The following is a 23,816-nucleotide window of genomic DNA, read 5'->3' on the forward strand; positions in this document are numbered from 1 at the left end:
ATGGCTGGGATCCTGACAGTATTGTACCCCAGGAGAAGACTGCTAGCTCCAAAGTTAGTGCTAAACCCAAAGTTAGTGCCAGCCCCAAAGTTAGGGCCAGCCCCAAAGTTAGGTCCAGCCCCAAAGTTGGTGACAGCCCCAATGTTAGGGCCAGCCCTAAAGACAGGGCCAGCCCCAAAGTTAGGGCCAGCCCCAAAGTTGGTGACAGCCCCAATGTTAGGGCCAGCCCTAAAGACATTGCCAGCCCCAAAGTTAGGGCCAGCCCCAAAGTTAGGGCCAGCCCCAAAGTTAGGGCCAGCCCCAAAGTTGGTGACAGTCCCAAAATTGGTGTCGGCCGTAAAGTTAGTGCCACCCCCAAGAAGACTGAGATGAAAGTACAAAAGGACGCAGACCGATGCTGCATATATTGTGGCAAGTTGTACAAGACTAACAAGCTGCTCAAGAGGCACATCAAGAGCCACAAGCGGGCCAAGCGAAAGTTCCAGTGTCAGTTCTGCCCCAAGCGATTCAAGACGAGGAGTACGCGGGACACTCACCTGAACACTCACACCGGAAATTGTCCCCACAAGTGCGACAAATGCGACAAGTCGTTCAGAGACAAGAGCAGCCTCAGACGGCACAAGATCAGCCACAGAATAAGTGAAACAGGAGAGAAGCCCTACAAGTGCGACCAGTGCGACAAGTCCTACTCTGACGCATCCACTCTGAAGAAACATTGGATGCTCCACGTGGAAGGCAAGAAATTTGAGTGTGACGTGTGCCACAAGATGTTTCCAACCAGTTACGTCATGCGCAACCACAGATTGACCCACGGGGGCCAGGACCACAAGGAGGAAAAGCTGGTGAGGTGCGAAAGTTGTGGCAGGGGCTTCCTCAACGTTAGCAGTCTGTTGCGGCACCTTGGGCGCAGTGGGTGCAAGGAGAAATATGACTGTGTTTTCTGCGACCAGCGTTTTTATCGTCTGTCAGACCGCACTGCGCACATGAAAGAACACATGGATTTATCCAGTGTAGCAACCGTGGCAGATGGTATTCAAGGTAATGGAAAAGAGGGGAGTGAAGGGACAGAGGAAGAGGAAAAGGAAGAAAAGGATATGAAGAAGACAAAGAAAAAGGCCTATACTTGTACCATTTGCAACAAGACTCTCGCCAATTTTAACTCACTGACATGCCATTACAGTGCCCACATGGACAAGAGACAGTTCAAGTGCGATACGTGTGACAAAGCTTTTGCGACCAAGGGAAGTCTGAAGAAACATAAGCTCGTCCATGTCGGGACTAATCCTGTCTGCCCTGAGTGCAACAAGGCATTCTTTGACAAGAAATCCCTGAGGAGACACATGTTGATACACACCGGTGAGAAACCGTTCAAATGCGAGCAGTGCGGAAAGGCGTTTCATGACCAGAGCGCTCGCAAAGCCCATATGCAGCTCCACTCGGGAGTCCGCGCGCACAAGTGTCCGCTGTGCGACAGGGCGTTTGTACTGAAGGGTGCGTGCACGCAGCACATGAAGACAGTGCATAAGGTACGTGTTGCGGGTAACAAGCTAGATGCATGGAGGTGTTGTCTTTGTAACGCGGAATTCACTACCATCCAGGAACTGGTGGAGCACAAGGATAACCACCCAGAGCCTTTGATCAGAACTCCACCCAAGGAAGAAGGGGAGAACATGGCAGAGGACGGCTCAACGAAAAGCAGTGAAAGCAAACCCTTCTCTTGCACCCTTTGTGACATGTCTTTTGCCAAGAAAGCATTTGTCTCGAGACACATGCGGGTTCACACTGGTGAAAAACCCTATAAATGTGACAAGTGTGACAAATGCTACACGGACCCGTCGTCTCTGCGGAGACACAAATCGAGTCATTCCAGTGCCAAACCGCACCTTTGCGACATATGCGGGAAGTCCTTCCGTGATGCCAGCTATCTTAATCTCCACAAGCGTTTGCACTCCGACAGCCGGCCGTATGCATGTGAGCTTTGTGACAAGCGTTTTGTTCGCAGGAACTTTCTCAACCGTCACGTGAAGATAAAGCACATGGGTATAGTGACAGCGGCACCGCCTCATAAAAAGCGATCCTATCCATGCAAGATTTGTGGCAAGGTGCTCTTAAGCCGGTCCAGCATTCAGACGCATGAGAGAATGCACACGGGAGATAAGCCGTTTGTGTGCCAGACGTGTGGTAAGGCCTTCCCCAGCAAGCAGCGGCTGATTAATCACACAAGAATTCACACAGGAGAGAAACCCTTTGTGTGCAAAGTGTGCAACAAGGCGTTTGCAGAACGGGGGTCTCTCCGGCGACATGCCATCATACACACGGGTAAACGACCGTACGCCTGCAAATTTTGCGACAAGGCCTTCAGCGACAAAAGTGCACTCAACTCTCACACCAAGATGCACACGGGGGAGAAGCAGCACCAGTGCCAGGACTGCGGAAAGAAGTTCTGGACTCGCACCAACCTCAAAGCTCACCAGCGCACCCACTGGAACAAGACCGTCTTTGAGTGCGGTGTCTGCAGGGAAGAGATAGTTGGACAGAGGAAGTTAACGGAGCATCTGGCACAGCACGAGAAGGACCAACGGAATGCGTCTCAGGCATTGGCGGCAACCATGATAGCCGTGCAACACATCATGGTAAAAGATGCATCTGGGCAAACTCTTCTGAAAGAAGGCAAGGAGTCATCAGACCCGGAGAAAGAGCGATTTGCCTGCCAGACATGCTCGAAGACCTACAGCACCAAGAAGAGCCTCGCCAGGCACGTGAAGACGCACACAGCGCAGAGGCTTTTCGAGTGCGACGTCTGCAAGAAATCCTTCACCAGAAAGTCGTACCTCAAGGACCATGCCACCCTGCACACGGGTGAGAAACCGTTTGCCTGCGAAGTCTGCGGCAAGGCCTTCCGCGACCGGACCATGCGAAAGCGGCACATGCACACCCACGAGCAGCACCAGAAGATCTATGAGTGCAATGTATGCCAGCAGCAGTTCCTGGACAAGGATGTGGCCGACATGCACCTTAAGACTCACACTGTTGAAACGACCACAGAGCTCGCCTATGAGTGCTACAAGTGCGGGAAGCCATTCGAGCAGAGTGAGAGCCTAGTAGATCACATGATTCGATGCCATTGACAATAAAGCTAAAAAGGATTTCCAGCTTTCCTGCCATAGATGAAGCATCTTGACCTGGAGGGAAAAAAAAAATTGGAAGCAAAATTGCAACATTAATGCAAATGTCAAATGTGCAGATTTCTTACGTTTGGAAGGAAGAAAGAAATACTTGTCAAATGTATGGCAATTATATCAGCACTAGATGAATATGATCTCGCCTTTTTTGTCCTCACATTAGTTGAAAAAAAAAAGAGAAGATAAATTGAAGATTAACTTTATCCCAAATAGATATAAACATGTGTATTAAACTGCTATTGTGTAGGTCAAAATTCATCAAAGTGGAAGGAGTTCTCACTGATAGTTTTGGATTCGACACTGGCGACGTTCACTGTTCGCACTATAGTACGTATATGTAGTTGCCTAATTTCATGTTTTAGATATTGTTTTGTGTTTTCTTAATATTCTTATAAATTTATTGCATTTTACGCAATATTGATTTCATTGTGTTCTGTTTAATGCAATATCTTCCAAACTGCTGGAAAAGAAAAAAAAAAGAAGAAAAAGAAATACATGTATGGATAGTGCCTTTCTGATGGGATGTTGTTTAACACGATGTGGACAATGAGGAGATTCTAATGTTAGGTGGTCTTACCAGAGGAAGATGTAAAATAGAGATGCTATCTACACAACTTGTCATCCACAGGACGTTTCATTGTAAATATTATATTATTTTGTTTCTGGCTGTTTATACCTTCGATTTAAAAAATATAAATTATTTATTGATAGTGGACCTTGTAAACAAATGTTACAAAATTGCATTAATGTTCTTTGAGATAGTAACAAGTTGCTCCATAGATCTTTTCTTCATTTGAAAATCATTTATATGTTGTACCATTATCTATGACTTTAAAAAAAAAAGAATTATCGGCTTAATATGAATGGAATTCTTGCGCAGAGTTGTTTTACTGCCAGTGATTGACTGACAAATCCATCAGTTGTAATTAGAAATTCATGTTAAAAAAACCAACATATTTTTGCCGTCATGAAATAGCCTATAGTAGCATACATGAATTAATGAAATGACATATATCAAATTGCATTATGTTCTTTGAACAGGATATGCTCTATCTCCACAGTCTTTATTGCAAAGTTGGATTTTAGTAATAATATAAGAATTTATGTCTTTGCTGAACCTTTTTGTTTTCGAAAGGGAGAGCAAAAATCATACTACTTTTACACTGTATGTTTGTTTTTTTTTTCTGGTTTTTTTTGTTTGGTCTTTTAAGCTTGAATTCAAATACAAAATGTTGATGTTACCCTGTTTTTATGTAGTGATGTTGCTGGGAAATCTGTTGAATTCTAGCACTTTTCATGTAAATTCTTTTACAGTCTTTGTGATAAAGCACTGGAAATCTCACAATTCAAACCGCTTTTCAAGATTGAAATATTCCCTGAATTCTGTTTTTTGATAGTTAATCATGTACATATTAACTCAATGTCACACCCATTTTTGTTGTCATATTATACTTGTGTGTATATATATATTATGTTTATAATATATGAAGAGTTTGTTTGCAAAAACCAATAAGTCCATATTTGCCAAATGGAGATATTTGCATTTAAAGGTCAAGAAAAATAAAGAGGATAATAAGGTTTTTTTTTGGTTTGCCTGTTTTGACCATAACTTAAAAAATATACCTTTATATGTAGTGATCACTATATCATAAAAAGGTTTTACATGTATTTTGTACTTTATGTCAGAGATCGTACTTCAAAATAGTTAAAAATGGACTTATTGGTTTTTGCAAACAAACTCCTCATATATATATATATATATATATATATGTATCATTATAATATATTTGTTTGCAAAAACCGATACGTCCATTTTTGAAGATTTTGAAGTACGGTCTCTGTCATAAAGTACAAAATAATATCTTTTAAATGATATATTTGTCACTACATATGAAGGTATGTTTGGGAAGTTATGGTCAAAAGAAGCAAAAATTTTCTTATTATTCTCTTATTTTTCTTGACCTTTAATCGCAAATATCTCCATTTGACAAATATGGACTTATCGGTCTTTGCAAACAAACTCTTCATATATATATATATATATATATATATACAGTGTATATAAATGCATATAATATGGAGTTGATAAGTTTAAACCTAGACCTATAAAATATACATTAATGTTTTATATCAAGGGTTGTTTCCAAAAACCGATAAGTCCATTTTTAAAGATTTTGAAGTATGATATCTTTCATTAAGTACAAAATAATACCTTTTAAATGATATATTGGTCACTACATATAAAGGTATATTTTTGAAGTTATGGTCAAATGAAGCAAACAATTTCTTATTATCCTCTTTATTTTTCTCGACCTTTAATCGCAAATATCTCCATTTGGCAAATATGGACTTATCGGTTTTTGCAAACAAACTCTTCATATATACATACATGGCCCTGTGGTTTACAGCAGCAAACACTTTTCATCAATCCTCGACAAACTATGTATTCCCAAATCAAATGGAGCCAACTGTATAAGGAGACTTTATGTGCACATTTAATAGAGTCACTTATAAGCCTACACATATTAGTTCACTACAGAGACAAACGGCCTTTGAGAAACAATAATTGACTCGATGTTTTGAACGATATCCTGTATAATATATTTTTCAATCGTGCATGCTTTGCTGCTTACATACACATAGCTTATCTGTATCCCTGAAGGCGGATCCAGAGTGACATAATAAAATATCTAATTAATGATATGTAGTATATAATGTCTAATATACAGTGGAAACTCGATATAACGAGATGGTCGGGACCGAGTCATTTTCCTCGTTATAGCCGATATCTCGTTATATCAGTAGGCATAAAAGAAGGCATAAAATAAAGACATTAATTTGCACATGTGGGACTACCCATCATATTTCAATCAATACTGATAACTTGATATTGTGTGTGAGGGAATTACTCACCTTTATGGGTAAGAAGATGTTTTTCGCCAAGGAAATCCAATATCAAGAATGTGTTTCTTATTAATTGTAGATGTTTGAATTTGTAAATTTTGTCACAGCTTGCGATTGTATCAATACAAGATCGTCTGTGGATTGGTATGTGGTTATCGTATGGGTGTGTGTTGTGTGGAAAGCTTGAATATGGTCTGCACAATGCTGTGTGTGTATGTGACACATTCTGTATGTACATTATGACTGCGTGTGTGTGAAGACGGGGAATTCCCAAAGTAGAAGGCCAATCACAGCATCAGATTGCCTCACACCTGCTAAACGTCATGATGATGTCATGTATGCATATGGCCGTCCCACTACATTTTCTGCATAGTGTGCGTGCACACACACACTTCACACCTACAACATGCAGTGCTAGCTGGAGTGCTTAATGATTATGTGTGTACAAGACAGTTTTTGGCGCATCAAGCTTTACAATCTCGGAAGATGATAGCACAGGCGAAGTAAAGCTTTACCGAAGGCATTTTGCTTTACCTCGCTATAGCAGGTTCGATTTACTATGTTTTTCTTTGTTTGGAAGTCACAAAATTTATCTCGTTATAGCAGTTATTTCGTTATAGCCGATCTCGCTATAAGAGTAGCATTTTACATAGACTTGTGTGGAAGGAAATTTGGGACCGAGAAAATTTCCTCGTTATAACCGATATCTCGTTATAGCAGTGTTCGTTATACCGAGTTTCCCCTGTATATAGATATACCCTAGTATACATATACTGACATATATTTATATATTTATATACACATATTGAAAATCGAAATCACAAAGCTTCTGCTGTCAATATCAACAGTTTAATTTTCAAACACATTGTCATGTTTCACCCCCTTGTGTTCTTGCTTTAAGTTGTGTGTAAAAATAAACTGTTGGTATTGAGAGCATGAGCTCGAGTTCTGTTCCATTGTTTTTTTCATACCAAAACATAAACAACACACACACATGTATTCAGATTATGCATCATGTATATATATATATATATTTATATGTACAGTATACATGTATATACATGAATATATATGTATATATATATATATATATATATATATATATATACATAAATATATATACGTGAATATATATATATATATATTACGCATATATGAAGGTTTTTTTTTTTGTTGTTGCAAAAGCTGATAAGTCAATACATTTGTATTTTTAAGATTTTGAAGTTCAATCTCTGTCATAAAGTACAAAATAATATCTTTTAAATGATATATTGGCCACTTCATTTAAAGGTTTATTTTTAATGTTATGGTCAAAAGAAGCAAACATTTTTTTTTAATTTAATATTATTCTCTTTATTTTTCTTGACCTTTAATTGCAAATATCTTTATTTGGCAATTATGGACTTATCAGTTTTTGCGAACAAATTTCATATATTATATATATATATATATATATATATTTCGATGCATGATATACATGTAATTGTATATAAACATCACTCACATACATTTGTACTATATATATAGTGTATGAGTGTGTGTGTAAGTTTCTATACAATCATGAAGAGAAAAAGGAGCAGAATATCAGGAAAGAGAGAGAAACCATGTACATACTTGTGGCTAGCAGACTTTTAGCCTTTGGACAATTTTCTATAGAATATTAAAATCAGAAGATAAATGGACTTTACAAACATCAGACTGGCTGCTCAAAAACAGCTTTGTGAGTTTACTGCAGAATATCTGCCCCACAGGACACACCATATTGGAGTTAACGGTACAACAGCTGAATTTTTCATCAATTTTCAAATCTGAGATGAGACTAGCCCTGAGATTGGCACTAGGGGATACAGAGAGAGAGATTTCAAGTGGGGGAGTGGGGAGGGAGGGAATCCCCTTCCCCAGAAAACAGGAGTACATATGTAAAATGTCAATGGTGGATGAGTTATGGTTGCCAAAAGAAATTTGGTGCATGTCACTAGACCCACACCCACAAATGATACATTCCACAAGTCATACAGCTCACAAGTCATACAGCCTTTGAGTTATGCAGCTCACGAGTCATATAACCCATTAGTTCAACACTAAGCCAACAAGACTCTTGAGACAGACACATTATGCGCCGTGTTGTTGTATCTGCCAAACTCGTAGCCCTTTTTTTACAAAGTGTGGATCTCATGGGCTTTACACTGTATTTGCCTATGGTGTCGAACTCATGGGCTGTGTGACTTGTGAGCTGTATGACTTATGGACCTGTTTTCATTGTCTAACTCGTGAGCTGTATGATTCGTGGGTGTCAGTCTAGTTGGATGACCCCAAGGCTCTGATTACAAATGATCGACCAGTCACCACACGAAACACACCTCCAAGGGAATTGAAAACGTATGCTCTCTCAAGATCGGGGTACCATGCAGTACAGGAACTTAAAAACCAACATGCTCTGCTGGTACAGATGATTTTTTCCAGCTCATGCTCAAAGTGAAACTCAGAACTGACTTATTTTTACCTTACTTTGACACTGTTATTGCTCACACTCTACTGAAGAAGGCATTGGGGCGCCATTTTTAAGTCAGGTAAAATTAAATTTATTGGTCAGACATGCATTGCAGCTTGTTTCTTTCTGAAGTCATGTACACAATATATATGTAACTATGCATGTTTATAGAGATGAAAATTTATGATTTCAAAAGGAAAAAAAAAAAGGACAATAGGATTATCCTGTGGAGTCCAGTAAACCAGAGGTGACATAATCTCTGCATGTTTGTTGCAAAATTTCCAGAAAAGTTGTTGCACTTACAGCTTCTATTGTTCATGTACATTTGCATCAATAAGTCCAACATGCAGCCGACAATCCTCATAATATAAATTGTGCTAAACAAAGTCCACTCCAGAATGCATGAATCAACGGTTTCACAGTTCTAAAGCTCTATGTTGTCTTTGCTAATTGCAGCAAAGAGCAAAGATGAATTTAGAGTCCAATTTAGCTTTAAAAAAAAAATCAAATCATGAGATCTCCCAGGCCCTCTTTCTGCTCTCCTCGAAGGTCTGGTAAACTCAAAGCCCTCTTGTCTAGGAACTGTTGTTTACAGGCATTGCGTATGTAATCTTCTGCTATTTAATCACTGTGAGTGTTCATGTGCCGCTTCCGCTTGGTCTGGATGCGGAGTGTCTTGCCACAGATTTCACAGGCGAACGGTTTGCCTCAATGGTGTGAGGCGGTATGTTCTTTGAGGAGTAATCGTCTACTGAAGGACTTTTCACAGATGTCACATTGAAAAGGCCTTTGCGACAAATGTATCTTGGCATGTTTCAGGAGCTTTCTCTTGGTGCTGTAGGTTATCTTACACGTCTTACAGGCAAATTGCTTCTTCTTTGGGGTTGAGGACTGGTTGCCTTTGTGTTGCATTTCTGTTTCAGTTGCTGCCAGCCCCTGATGTTCCTTCTCGTGTGCTTTCTGATGATTCATCTGCCTCTGATGCCTGAGGAGGTTTCTCCTGTGGCTGTAGGTTCTCCCACACGTCATACAGGCAAATTGCTCCTTCTTTTGGGTTGAGGACTGGTTGCCTGTCTCCTGCATAGGTTGCCCAGATCCACCATTCTCTATGATGTGCTCCATTTCTGTCATGGTTGCTGCCAGGGCCTTGGAGGCGACCTGTTGTTCCTTCTCATGTACTTTCAGATGCTCTGTCAGTTTCCGCTGCCCAAATATGGGCTGGTTGCAGACATGACACTTGAAAACAGTCTGGTTCAGGTGGCTCTGCTTATGTCTCTTAAGCTTACAGGCGGTCCAAAACTTTTTTCCACAGTCCTTGCACTGGTGTTGCTTCTCCTCGGTGTGCTTTCTGATGTGGCTGTAAAGCGTACTCCGGTCGGTGAAAGCCTTGTTGCAGATTTTGCAAACAAACGGCCGCAGATCTGTGTGTGTAACAGCATGCCCCCGTAGAGTGGACCTTAGTGCAAAGGACTGGCCACATTCTTTGCAACTAAAAGGTTTTTCTCCAGTGTGCGTTCTTGTATGATCGACCAGCTGCTGTTTGCTGACGAAAGCATTACCACACGTCTGGCACTCAAACGGCTTCTCACCGGTGTGCATTCTCATGTGCAGCACCAACCCTGCTCGCCTAGTGAGCACTTTGCCACATATCTTACATGGGTGGCTTTCCGTTGTAGTGCCCCCTACACTATGCTTCATCTTCACATGCCTGTACAGCCCTTTTTTGTTACTGTATCTCTTGTCACAAAGTTGACAGGCATGCATCCTTCGGTCCAAATGTGTTTGTTTGTGCTTATTCAGGGACCTGCCATCACGGAAAGACTTCCCACAGATGTCACAAAGGTGTGGCCTAGCATCGGCATGAACCAACTTGTGATGCCGCAGAGAACGTGGGTGGGCATAACACTTGTCACACTTGTCGCATTTGAAAGGTTTTTCGGCAGCATGAACCTGCAAAAGGTGTCTCACAAGAAAGGCTTTCTTGGTAAAAGACCGATCACAAGAGGCGCAGGAGTAGGGCTTGCCATCTTGTCTGTTCACTCTTTCTCTTTTAGCAGTCTCCACGTGTGAATTCTTGTGCTCCACCACCTCTGCATTGCTGTTTATTTCCTTGTCGCAAATGCGACACCTCCACACTCCTGGTTTGTTGGCTGCAGCACATACTTTATGCACCATCCTTATGTGCCCTGTGAGGTCTTTCTTCGTGATGAATGCTCTGTCGCAGATTGGGCACTTGTGTGATCGTATCCCTTCGTGCATAAGCAAATGGTAATTGTACGAGCTCTTGGTGGCATATGCCTTTGGGCACACGTTGCATAGGTATGGCTTCTCGCCTGAATGTGTCATCATGTGTCTCTTAAGCGTTGCTTCGCTAAAGAATATTTTATTGCACACCAGGCAGACCTGCTTGTTTCCACTGTGGCTGAGCATGTGTATCTTTAGATATTTCTTCTTCACATATGATTTGTCACAAGTATCACACCTGAACCACTTCCCGTCCATAGGGGCATCATGTTCCTTCATATGGTCAGTGAGGTCCACTCGACGACTGAAGCGCTGCTTGCAGACAGCACACACGTATTTCGCCCTGCAACCCTTATGCCCCTGGTGCCGGCGCAGCATGCCAGCGTTGAGGAAGCCCCGACCACATTGTTCGCACCTCACCAGCCTTTCCTCTTTGTGTTCCTGGCCCCCGTGGGTTAACCTGTGTTTTCGCATTTGGTAACTGCTTACAAACATTCTGTGGCACACCTCGCACTCAATCTTCCTGATTCTTGATATGTCACCATGTGCATGAATCAGCTGATGGTTCCTGAGAGAGTTCCGGTCCAAAAAGGAACGTTCGCACTCGCTGCACTGGTATGGCTTCTTTCTTGTATCCCTGACTATGTGACATTTCTTGTGTTGAATGAGGAAGGCCATTGAAATGAACGCCTTGTCACACACATCACATACATACTTTTTCTCATGCGAATGCACTACCATGTGTCTCTGTAGAGCATTTTTGTCCAAGAACACCTTGTTGCACTTGCGGCAGGCTAGATTGATCGCATTGTGGCTCAGTTTGTGTTTCCTCAGATTTCTCCGCAGTGCATACGATTGGTCACACATATCACACTTGAACAATTTCTTGTCCATGTGGGTGCTGTAGTGACCTGTCAGCGATTTAAAACTGGCAAGGGTCTTTCCGCAAATGGGACAAGTATAGCTCTCCGTCTTTTTCTTTTCTCTCTCCTTTTCTTCGCTGCCTCTGTCTTCACTCCCCCTTTTGCTCTCACCTTGACTGCCCTCTGCTACGGGAGCTGCATCAGATAGACCCATGTGTTCCTTCATGTGCACAGTGCAATCTGACTTGCGACTGAAATATCGCTCACAGAAAGCACATTGGAATTTCGCCTTGCATCTATTGCCCCTGAGGTGCTTTCGTAGACAGCTGGCATTAAGGAAACCCCTGCCACAAGTTTCACATCTCACAAGCTTTGACTCTCTGTGCTCCTGGCCCCCATGGGTCAATCTGTGTTTTCGCATGTCGTATTTCCGTGCAAACTTTTTGTGGCACACGTCACACTCAATTTTGAGTTCTGTGGGGGGCAGCTGGTGATTCCTCACTGTGGACTCCGCACACTGGTCTGGCTTCTCTCCCGTTTCCCTGATTCTTTGGCAGCTTTTATGCTGACTACTGCTGCTCTTGTCAGGCAACACCTTCTGGGACTTGTATGGAGAATTTTCAGCATGAACGTTCATATGATCATCCCGCCTGATCCTTGTCGTGAATCGCTTTGGGCAGAACTGGCACTTAAACCTCCGCTTGTGCCTCAAACTATGCTTCTGGAGTAGAAGTAGAGTCTTGAAGGACTTACTGCAGCATGGACAGCACAGTGTGCCCTTTTTCACCTTTGTCCCTTTCTTCTTGGGTGCACCACTATCTTCAGGTAGAATGCTGGCAGGATCCCAGCCAGTAGGCATCTCAGACTTGTGGAGTTCCATATGTACGACTAGGTAGTCCTTCCGTGTGAATGTTGATCCGCAAACTTTGCAGGCATACATGATTGGCTGCCCAATGTGCATCAGCATGTGGCGTTCAAAGAACACTCTGTTGTCAAACGAGGCGCCACACTGCAAGCACTTCAAGTAGTCATGTTTTTTTCGCATGTGCCTGTTCCGCTGCGAATCCTTCTCGAAGCAGCTGTTGCAGTATCGGCACACGTACGGCTCATCCTCCTTGGCATGAGTCTTCTTATGGACCTCATAGAGGCGTTCTTTATTGAACTCCCTCCAGCAGAACTGGCAGATGATACTTGTGGCTGTTGTGGCTGTTGCAGCCACCTTCGTGGTTATTGTCTTGGTCGGTCTCTTGGAAATCTTGATGGCCAGGATGTTCCTCTTAACAGACTCAGGTTTGGTTTTCAGCTTTGCCTTGACCTTAGTTTTCCTTGGGTCTCTCTTGTTCACTGTATAGTGGAATTCAACAAGTAGGGAAAACAAATACAATGAGACAATTTATACCTTGAGGATCAGCAATATGTAGCTCTACTCTGCAGGAAGATGTAGTACACAAAAAGAGACTCAGATCTAGTCTATGTCTGTTTGATAGTTATGTTTACTCTGTCATTAAGTGGTTATGTGAGACTCGTTTTTCAAGATTGGTTTCCAAACTCACAATTACTGTGTAATTTACCACCTAGCATTTACCCTGCAAGCTGGGTTTAAGAGCACGAGAAAATTCAAGCTTTCACAACAAATATACATGACAAATAAAGCATGCAAAGAAACCCACAGCATTCTGACATTTTGCATGCTTTGTGTTACCAGAGAGGCTACTACAGTCAAGCTTGCCAAACTCGGGGCTCCGAGGCCCCCTGATCTCGGAAACGCAATGTCCGATGAACTTGAAAATTTGCATGCTGATAGATCTTCGCGTGCTGAATCTGATGGTGTAATTTATTTTAATCAATTATGCAAATTTTTGCATAATTAGCTAATTAATTATTCATAATGCATATTTTATGCATTTGGGAGATATTTTCATAATTTCAGCCTAAACAAGTACAAAATTACATGAAAACTGTAATAATGAAAAATAATGTTTCCCAAATGTGAAATAAATGAGAGAGAAAAAAAAACGAGAAAAAACAATTTTCTTTGTTTTTGTATTGTTTTTATTTCTTATGTTTTCTATTGTTTTATATTCCTTATGTATGTCGACCCATTGTTTCTAAACTTTGCCCAATTTATTTGAGAACAATATAGAAGCATATACCAAGTGGAAAACCAATTCCTAAGCAAAATTTATAAAGTAATGCAAGCCATGGTCTATTAACAGTATGTACATTGTAACTGTACACAAATATATGTAGCGATTATAATAGCGGTTTTAATGACATGCGCATACTAATTGGCCCATAACACCCCCTAGGTAGGTCCGATACGGACAAATGTGGTATCAAAATGTGCACAAGACTTCAGGGGAAAAAGTCATGAAGCGAGACTCTGAAATTCCTGGCGGTCGCGATGCAATCGCCAAAAGTATGGAGGGGGGGGGGGGGCCTCCCAGCCCCCCCCCCCCTCCCCCCCAGTGCAGTTAGGGTTAATGCCTGGAAAAGGACAAAGCCAAATATCATGACTTTCCAGGTTTTCTGAATCCCCATGATACGAGCTCTATGGTAAATAACTCTTACCAGGATCTCCTTTTCCTTTCTTTTTCTTCATCTTTTTCACGGTCCTGACTTTTTTGACCTCCGTGGAGATAGTTTTCTGAGCTTTAGAGAGTGCCTTGGGTGTTCTGCAGCTTCCAGTCATCAGTTGACACTCATCGGCAGGCTGAGGGCTGGTGGTGGCAGAGGGTGGGGTTGTGCTGCCACGATCAGCTGGGGATGGAGGCCAAGGTTTCCAGCCACTTGTATCCTCATCGGCTGCCTGTATGATCATGGCGATGCCTGGTAAGAAAATACCCCCCAAAAAGAGAAGGACTGCAATTTTATCAAAGTAAAGGATATTTGACTATCATTAGTACCACTATCTTGTTTGGAATACATGTACAAGTAAGTTGTCTTTTAAGATGACCATAATATTTTTGCTAAATTTTTTCTCTGCTGAAAAAGAAAGAAAGAAAAGGGAAACAACTCTGTGAAATTTGAAGTTCAAATTTCTCGATTCATATTTTAATGCTCCACACACACATTACACCACACACAAACACACACAGAAACAAAGCTCAAAATGGGCCAACAAGACTATGTGAATTTTTGAGTATAAATTTTTCAAATCACCTTTTTTTTCTGTTTTTCAATGATCTTTACTTGATTTAACACTATAACTTTACAAAATAAAAAGATTCATCTTGAATGTATGCCAAAAATACACAATCAACAACAATAGATCAAATGAAAACAACAAATCAGTAATGACCACAAAATCACAACATATTTCAATTGTATACAAACACTAGAACATACCAACGCAAAAAAAAATCAAAATTATCCTACCCCTTTCGCCACACACAAACACATAAACACATATAACGATATATCTATTATCTGATACAAACATGAAAGTAAGACTCATTACAAGTCCTGTCATGTTCATCAGATTGCACACACACAGACACTAAGCTCATGAATGGTAATCATCACTTTTGATATGGAAGTGACAAAGAGTATGAACCTCTTCTACTGGTAGGCCTGTTTCCTGGTTCCATGTCATCATCTGAGTATGTCATTGGAGTCTCTATAGGGTCCTCACACTCATCAGAGCTTGAAGCTAGTGATGGGCTTGGAGGGAGTTTCCCATTCATGGCCAGGAAGACAGCTATAGGAGTGGCTTCACCATTGCCTCCCGTGGGAGCTTGGCTGATTCCAGTGATCGGAGGACACACATCGGCAGGTTGTGGGCTGGCAGCTGAGGGTGGTGCGGTGGTAGCAGGATCTGTTGGAGCTGGAAGGCCAAGCTCCTGGCTGCTTGCATCCTCATCGGCTGCTGGTAGGGCTTGAGGTAGAGGCTCCTGGCTGTCTAAATCCCCATCCACTTCTGTTGGGGCTGGAGGATCAAACTCTTTGCTACCTACATCCTTATTGGCAGCTGTTTGGGCTGAAGGCCCAAGTTCCTGGCTGCTTGCCTTCTCATCACCTGTATGTAAGATCATGGTGACACCTGGTAGAAGAACAATAAAGTAGGAATTTGAGCATCTCCACAATAGCAAAACATTTTCCTCAATCAACTGACATCGGTCACAGTTATCTATGCAAATCAAGGAAGAAGCTAACACCACAGCCTGTAACCATTATAGCTTTACACCACAGCCTGGAAGGCTTATACCAGAAAATATGATGGAATATTCTTCATCAAATCACAAAATCATACCAAACATACTACTACAATGTATACATACAGTAAAATAAATAAAACAATAAATAAATAATTAAAAATCAGAAAAGGCACTTTGAAAAAAAACCAACATGAATAGGTGCAGATATTGAGTATGAATTCCTCTACAAACAGCATTGTGCTTGGAAGCTGAAAGCTTTTCTCATAGAAATTTGAAGAGACCAAGAAATGGCTGGGTGCATGCACAGAAAATAAATTACATGATTTGTTTTTTCAGTAAAAACTGGCTTTGCAGACACTTCAACAGAGTTTGAGCTAAAGAAACCGCTGTGGAAATTTGATGGATGAAAGGGAATATGTCACTTTTTCAGATTACCAAAGAATTAACACCTCATTTCTCCCAGTTATTATACTGAACTTTCTAAATATTGAAATTTCACACAAATCTTTTCGGGGAATTATTTAACCGTGCGAGCCCTACATACTGTAGCTGTACACCAGTCTTATATCATAGCCATAACACCTTAGTTCTACAGGCCTCCTATTTGCGCGAACACAAATCCTCACTGAATTCCCGTAACTGACGTAACATGAAAGCAGATAAAAGGAAATAATCAGAAGGATGTTCGGCAGATATGAAAAAAAAAAGACATACATGTACATGCCGAATATCACAAGGTTTTTATCTTACAGCTCTGAAACATAACATCACTCCTGATGCTCTGTGGCGAATACAGAAATCAAATAAACAAACAAACACAGAAAACAAATAAACAAACAAAACAAAAACAAACAAAACTATTGACAAAACATCAAGCACGTACTTGGTCCGATTTCATTCTTTCCCTCGACTACCTCAGAGGGCTCTGTCAACTTTTGGTCCCGGGAGGGTTGTTCCTCATTCCTGCCCCCTGCCGACTGCAGCATCATCGCTTCCAGGATGTGCTCCGCTGTTTCCGTGGTAACCTCCACGGTAGCCTCACCTCCTGTGCGGAAGAGGAGAGGAGGGACGCAGATTGGGAAATGACATTTAACTCATTTACGACTTCTCTCTGGCATACACCTGCTGATGTATATGGGGAATGTGGGCTGCACAAAATTAAACTGGCTGCTTCTTCTTGTTCTCTTTTAATAGAATGGCAATGGTTGATAATGTTACTGTGCATTACAAAAACAACAAAATGTCTCATGTCCTGAATATGTGGGGACTCGAAATAGGTGAAATGGGTCATCTTAAGTCAATCTTGAGTTTTTCATATATCCTAAAAGAGTAGCTCTTCCTCTACAATATTTTCAAGATTGTGACCATTTACAAAAGAAAAAAAAAACAATCTATGAAATTGTGTCTTAAGCAGTTTTTTCTGGAACATGTTTGTTGTTGTTTTGTAGAATAGTTTGATTAGGTTTGTCAAAGAGGTCCCTTTACTGATAACTTGAATGATAATACTACTGCTTTTTTTGTTGATCCACACTAGTCATGGATGAAATGTGTTTATAGCAAATTCAGCTCCATCTAATTATCTTGTCATTGTTGTTGCTATGGACTTTGCCATTATATTTTTGTCTAATTCACAATTGCACAAAGCACGGAATGGTAAGATTAACCCTAAAAAGACTGGGGGGGGGGGGGCCTAAAAGGCCCCCCCCTCGACATTTCGCGCGATTACTCTGCAACACCCAATGCTCTCACCGCGATGCTCTATGACTTTTTTCTTTCGAGTTTCCCGCACATTTTGACACCAAATTTGTGATGCCCGGGGGTACGGTTCTGAAGTTACATAACTTTTTGTACATGCTCGCGAGACCAAAAATGGCTCAAAAATGTGATTTTGTGTACAAAGTCAATACAAATTGAGTTTTTTCACGTTGTTTATATAAATATGCTTATTTTTACTCTCAATGGCTAAAATTAATTTGTTTTAGTAGAATTATGCTTCAAAAAGGGTCTGCCACAAATTTTGCTGGAAAAAACAACAAAAACAAAAGGTCGAAAAAACAAAGAAATACATAAGAAATTCATAAAACAATAAAATAAATAAGAAATCAATTTTGATACCGAATTTTTTTTCAAGTACATTTGCTAAGAATGCCACAAAGAATATTTAGACCAAAAATGAGCACTTTTCGAGCTTTATTTATTGACTTAGATCAAAAAGTCTGATTTCTCGAATAAATTAGCTTAATTAATCAAAATAAAATAAAAGAAGACCATTTTGGAAAATTTAAATATACGATCTTGTAGATTACATCGCACACTACCATTGTGCAAATTTCCGCGGCGATCGCGCGATCCACGGCCGAGATCTTAAGGGGGGGCCCTTTAGGCCCCCCCCCCAGTCTTTCGAGCTACCAAAATAGCCCAATCTTTTTAGGGTTAAGCGCTTGAATATAGACTCTCTATTTCAGAGCATCTTTTTTCAGTTAACACTTTTCCAGAGAGTGTGCATTTCTTTCCAAAATTTACATAGACTACGAGAGTCCATTTGAATTGAGTTATACATCATTTCAAAGCTTAGGGTCTGATTTTTCAGGATCTGCTCCAGTGTGGGTATGTGGGGCACACCACTCCATCGGATTTACATTCATCTCTCTGCGAGAAAGTGAAGTGGGATGTTTTCTGTACCATTCTAGGTGAGTCTTGGCTCTGCCACAAAAAAGGGAGATCCACTCTGATAATGTTTGAATGTCTTATTAAAGGGAACAGTGTGTTTCCACCTGACACCATTGGGCTGGACTCATTTTGAACCATCTGATTACAAGGCAGATGTAATTCCTACCGAGCTATTTGTACCTCACAACTTAACAGAACAGGTGCCGTCTAGAGGGCACTGTTTTGGGCAAGCTTACTTTACTGAAAACCATTTTTCTTTTTTCTTATCATCAAACCTAATAAACTTTTCACTATTACCACAAGTATTGCACAGTTTTGAAATATGATAAAGCACAAGGACGGATGCATGAATTCCATCAAGAGCGGGCACATTTACAAAATCATAGGGTGGCCCATGCACTCCTCCACCCATTTTTTTTCCTTTTTATATCTTTTGTTTAAATTTAAAAAAAAAAAAGTAAAGGGGGGAGGGGCATGAGCCCGGTGTGGTCCTTCCTGGATCAGCCACAGTGGCATGATATTGGATGATTAAGTACAGGGTTACAAACATATTTTTTTCAAACATTACAATTGGTCTTTAATACGTCCTGGTATAAAATCTCCTCTGTGTGTGTGTGTGTGATAAGTTGCTATGGAAACAGACGAAGCAGCAAACACTTCTCCTCTGTGGTAGAGGTTGCTGCCTCCGACCGAGAACCAACCTAATATCTGTAGCTGCTTTGGGGCCATGTCGCCGGCCATGCTTAATGCTGGTACGCCCGGAAGATTTCCTGCATATCGAATCAAAACCAAGGATGAAATCCAAATTAGAATGTTGATAAGGAAGATGCTGAATAACCAAATGTTTACAGGAATGTCAGGCCTACCGATATAATGCATAAAAAGTGAACTATGAAACCTAGGGTTACATCATAAAAAAAGGAAAGATACTGAATATGACATCAGACATGTTGGCATTGCCAAACGTGTAATTTGATGACATGACTAGAGAAACCAAACTCTCAAAATTAGGTAAAAACTACTGTATTGTTTGTAATATCTTAGATTGAAAATTCAAACAGATGGGTGCCAATTTTCCTCGCAATCACGCAGTCAACAGCCCCCGGGAGCCCCCCGGTCCTACAAGGCATTAAAGGTCCAGCAAAGATGATGTCGAACACCAATCTCTACCATTGTGATCCCTTCTGCGTTGGGATACCATTCTACAAACATGACATGGCATGAAGCGACAGAGATGGGAAGATTTACCAGTCTCATCCACAATCTCGATAATGTCTCCATCGGCCCCAGCCAAAACTTGGATCCTGCCTTCTGGTTGCTCCACCAGCTGCAGCTGTATCTCCCTGGCTCCGCCCGTCTCCATGGCAACACCATTCTGCATCATTTCTGGAAAGAAGAAGCTGTCTCCTGGCATGACTGAAGAAATGAGGAAGAATCAGGGAGACACAAAATTGAGTCAAAACCATCAGCACTCTGACACCTACTTGTAACTTTGCAGGTAATATATACCTACATACGTACATATTGTATCAAAACTACACCTCAAGTACATGCCTAGTGAGCATACAAATGTCATGCACCCCCTTGTTTGTAAGCCCTATTTGCCAAAGGTAATCCCTTAATACACACATACACACACACACACACACACACACACAAAAGCTGCATGATGGAATGCATATTGTGAAGGAATGGGGGAGGGGGCACATATTTTGATCACCAAATGGTAAATTTGAGTCAAACAAATCAAGTTTTAAGGAAAAGAAACAACCAAATTTCCAACTAAAGCACATATTTCCTATTTTTGACAATTGTAAACACTTGTCAAATGTTTAATCAAGTTTATCTGTCAGACAGAAATTAAAAATCTATTAGATTAAATTACCTGTTTCCACAATCACTTCTTCAACCATATTCATACTGTTGGCCAGTCCTTCTCCAACCCCTGCCATGTTGTCACCAAAACACTTGCCTGTTGGTACAAAATGACATTTTCTGTACAACTGCTCAAAGTGGAAAGTTCTCTGAACTAGGTTTGCGTTTCATTGAATATCGTTTGGGTACACACCTATGTCATGTGAGTATTACTGCTGTCTGAAGTTATTGTTTTTAAATATATGTTGCATCAAACATAGATTTATAAGGTGTCATATAGGTATTACTTTGACACAAAACTTTCTCAAATTACATCCACAAATGTAAACAAATTAAAAAAAAATATAGATCATTGTCCTGGCACAAAAAGCCGTGCACTGTCGGAGATCACTCCTGAAATATTCTGACTATCAATTAACTCTTTATGCGCCACGTTCGCACATCCAACTCGGTCAACGGCGTGCCAACTTCGCATATTCTGCTCAAAACACAAAGCCGCCAAAGCAGATCGATAAATCACTAATCCTGCAGTACAATGGAAGCGCTTCTCGCGCTTTTGTTCCTCTCACATAAGGCTTGCATTCTATGTGGTGAATGACTATCAAGCGTTGTTCGCAACTAGATTTGTGTATACAATTTGAGTTTCTGTCACTGTTTTATGTGCAGAAGTCATGCCTTTACAGTAATGTAGCAACTGGTCATTCAAAAGAAACATTGAAAATAGATTTGTCATACAATTTACACATTGTATATCGCAGCAAAGTTTGGCATTCCTCTACAACTTTGCTCAATATCATGCCCACAAAAATTTGTGGAAGTTATACAAATTGGAAAAACAGAATTCTTTCTCAAAGCATATTAAACTACCTTCGTGTCTCAGAATAATGTTGCACACAGGGGGTTTCCACCATGGCACATAAAGAGTTAAGAAAGTGAATAAGACACTGGAATTTTGGGTACCGCTGTTTTAATGCCCAGCAAGATTTCATCAACCAGTTAATAGGGCATCTATTTGAAAGAACATACATTATGTCATTAAAACAAAGCCTTTTCCAAAAACCTATTCCTTATTTCTAACTTGACCCCCTGAGAAGAAAGTGATTTGAAAATGTATCTCAGATAGACTTTTGTAGCTCATGATAGAGAATATCTTAAACTTACATTTATAGCATTTTAACACCCGAACAAAGAAAACATATTAATAAAGGTATCTTTAATTGGACACTGCACAGTATCTTAACATGCAGAAACCTGAAAACAAATGACAACATGCATACAGCTCTTCAAAGGAAAAAAATAAAAGAAAAAGATAACCTGGTTCTGTTTCTTCTTCTACCATTTCCATGTTGCTGACCAGTCCTCTCCCATGCAATGTCTGTCATGAGGACTCCACAGCACAGGGCACTGTCTTCTGTATATAACACACATTGAGAGAGATGAAAATCATTACAGACCATGTTCGTACTTTGAATATAAAGAAAATACCGGTATAAGACAATTCCATGTAACAGGTTACGTATGTAAAACTGTCATGTCACGTACAGTCTTGTTGTTGGCTATGAAGAAGTACTTTTGTATGATACAGTGAACTGTTATCTGAGAGGTACAATGTAATTTACATGAATCCATGCTTTTTTGTTTTTAGGCACCCTAATGCTAACAATACAACAACAAAAACAAAACTAACAAACTCACAAACTGTTGGCTATGTGTTGCGTAAATCTGAATTTTGATCTGAATTCTGATCCAGCAATACGGCACGGCGCTGATCGAACTATTTACAATAATACTAACAATACTAATATCATTAATAATAAGAAGAAGATAATAATAATAACAATAATAATAATAATGAAAGATACATAATCATGAATAAATAAAATACATTATTAATTGATAACCACAAATCCTAATCTAGGGGTCAGTATCCATTGATCCTCACTTAATATACCTGTCTATACACATGTCTATCGTTTAGATCAACATATAAACTTTTGTGTTTTGAGCATATTTCATACATGTAACGCGGTATACTATGGTCTAGCCTGACCAGACCGCTGTGGCGCACATCGCGACAGCGGCTGCGTGTAGTTAAAATGTCTATGGTCCAGCTTTTCTGTGCCACGTGCGTACTTGCTCTTGACTGATGAGATGTGTGCCTTCGCAAGTTCATGACTGTCTGTGACAAAAACCTGCTACGGAGTGTACAGGGGCGGATCCAGGAATTTTGTAAAGAAGGGGCGCGACTAATATTTCTTATTCTCAGGGATGCCAAGTTCAAAAAAATGTTATGAGATTTTCAGGACTCGGCATCTTGGCGAGCAAATGTGCGCGCAAGCGAGGGTGTGGGAGGGTCCCCTCACCCCCCCCCCCCCCCTCCCCTGTGGCTTCCCACGGTAGGGAGCTTTTTCAATTTTTAGCTTAATGGTGCGATCAGGTGCATACTTAACTATTTTTTACTTATTTTGAAAGAGAAAAGGAAAATATACCTTCGTTCACGCTTCAATTGTAACTATCACTTTACATTAATCCTTTGGGCTATGCTCCTGCCAAGTCCTGGAATATATGGCCATGGGCCCAAATTGCAGATTGTGCCCGATGCGTGAGAAAAATGGGTGTCATGCGTGAGATCCAGATCGTGAGAAAAATGGGTGTCATGCGTGAGATCGTGAGATGACCCCTAAATGCTTGAGTCTCACTCAGAATGTGTGAGACTTGGTAGCTCTGAATTCTGGTGCCACTTCCGGGTTTCACTTCATTTTTCTTTTTTTGTGTGTGTATTTCTTGCCTGCCTTGTTTTAAACAATAAATAAAGGGGGGTGTGTGCCTCTTGCGCCCCCTCGCCTCTGGATCCCCCAATTTACATGTAGGTTCTACAACGTACGCTGTACTATCCAATTGATCTACTCAAGTGCGTCTACCTACAAATGTACTGTATGTCTCCGAAACCCAAATATAGCAAGTCAGACTATTGAACCACAGGCTACCTAACGTTAGTGTTGGCTAGGTCTACAGTACAAATAGTATCCCAACGAAGGTGGATAGGGTATGGACGTGCACTGACCATCATATGGTTAACCGCAGCAGCGACCACATTACGTACTGTGTTACGGCGCCCCGCGCCGGGGTTACATAGGGTGGCCCCATATTGAGTCCCCCTTGTATGCTGGTCTAAAGTGAGCACGTAACCGTGTATTGTGAACACACCCTCATGCAGCGCAGGTTGCTCGTTTGCCTCCAAGCCGCAGTCTCGACACTCGCACAAACCCCCTTGTGTAGCACTCGATCGTACGTGGTGTATCATTCGTACATGCTCGTTTTCCATTTTTCAACGCTCGGTGCATTTATGTGTGCGTGGCTATACACCTAGCTGGTCCTACCGCGGCCATTCCGCGTACTGAAACATTACTCTGTAAACAATGACACGTAA

The 23,816-nt window shown here is 41.0% G+C and overlaps 2 protein-coding genes across 2 annotated transcripts; one reads left to right on the forward strand and one right to left on the reverse strand.

The window, feature by feature from the left end:
- Nucleotides 1-368: 368 nt before the first annotated feature.
- Nucleotides 369-3,194, forward strand: LOC139719851 (uncharacterized). The gene has a single exon (XM_071631236.1). It carries the CDS (start codon nt 369-371, stop codon nt 3,126-3,128), a length of 2,760 nt encoding a protein of 919 aa, XP_071487337.1. The 3' UTR covers nt 3,129-3,194.
- Nucleotides 3,195-8,679: 5,485 nt separating this feature from the next.
- On the reverse strand, nt 8,680-12,775 carry LOC139719850 (uncharacterized). The gene has a single exon (XM_071631234.1). It carries the CDS (start codon nt 12,727-12,729, stop codon nt 9,286-9,288), a length of 3,444 nt encoding a protein of 1,147 aa, XP_071487335.1. The 5' UTR covers nt 12,730-12,775; the 3' UTR covers nt 8,680-9,285.
- Between the last annotated feature and the right edge of the window lie 11,041 nt (nt 12,776-23,816).

Source organism: Diadema antillarum, unplaced genomic scaffold, assembly GCF_040938485.1.
Source record: "Diadema antillarum isolate AM-2024a unplaced genomic scaffold, OU_Dant_1.0 scf00000115, whole genome shotgun sequence".
Taxonomy (NCBI): domain Eukaryota; kingdom Metazoa; phylum Echinodermata; class Echinoidea; order Diadematoida; family Diadematidae; genus Diadema; species Diadema antillarum.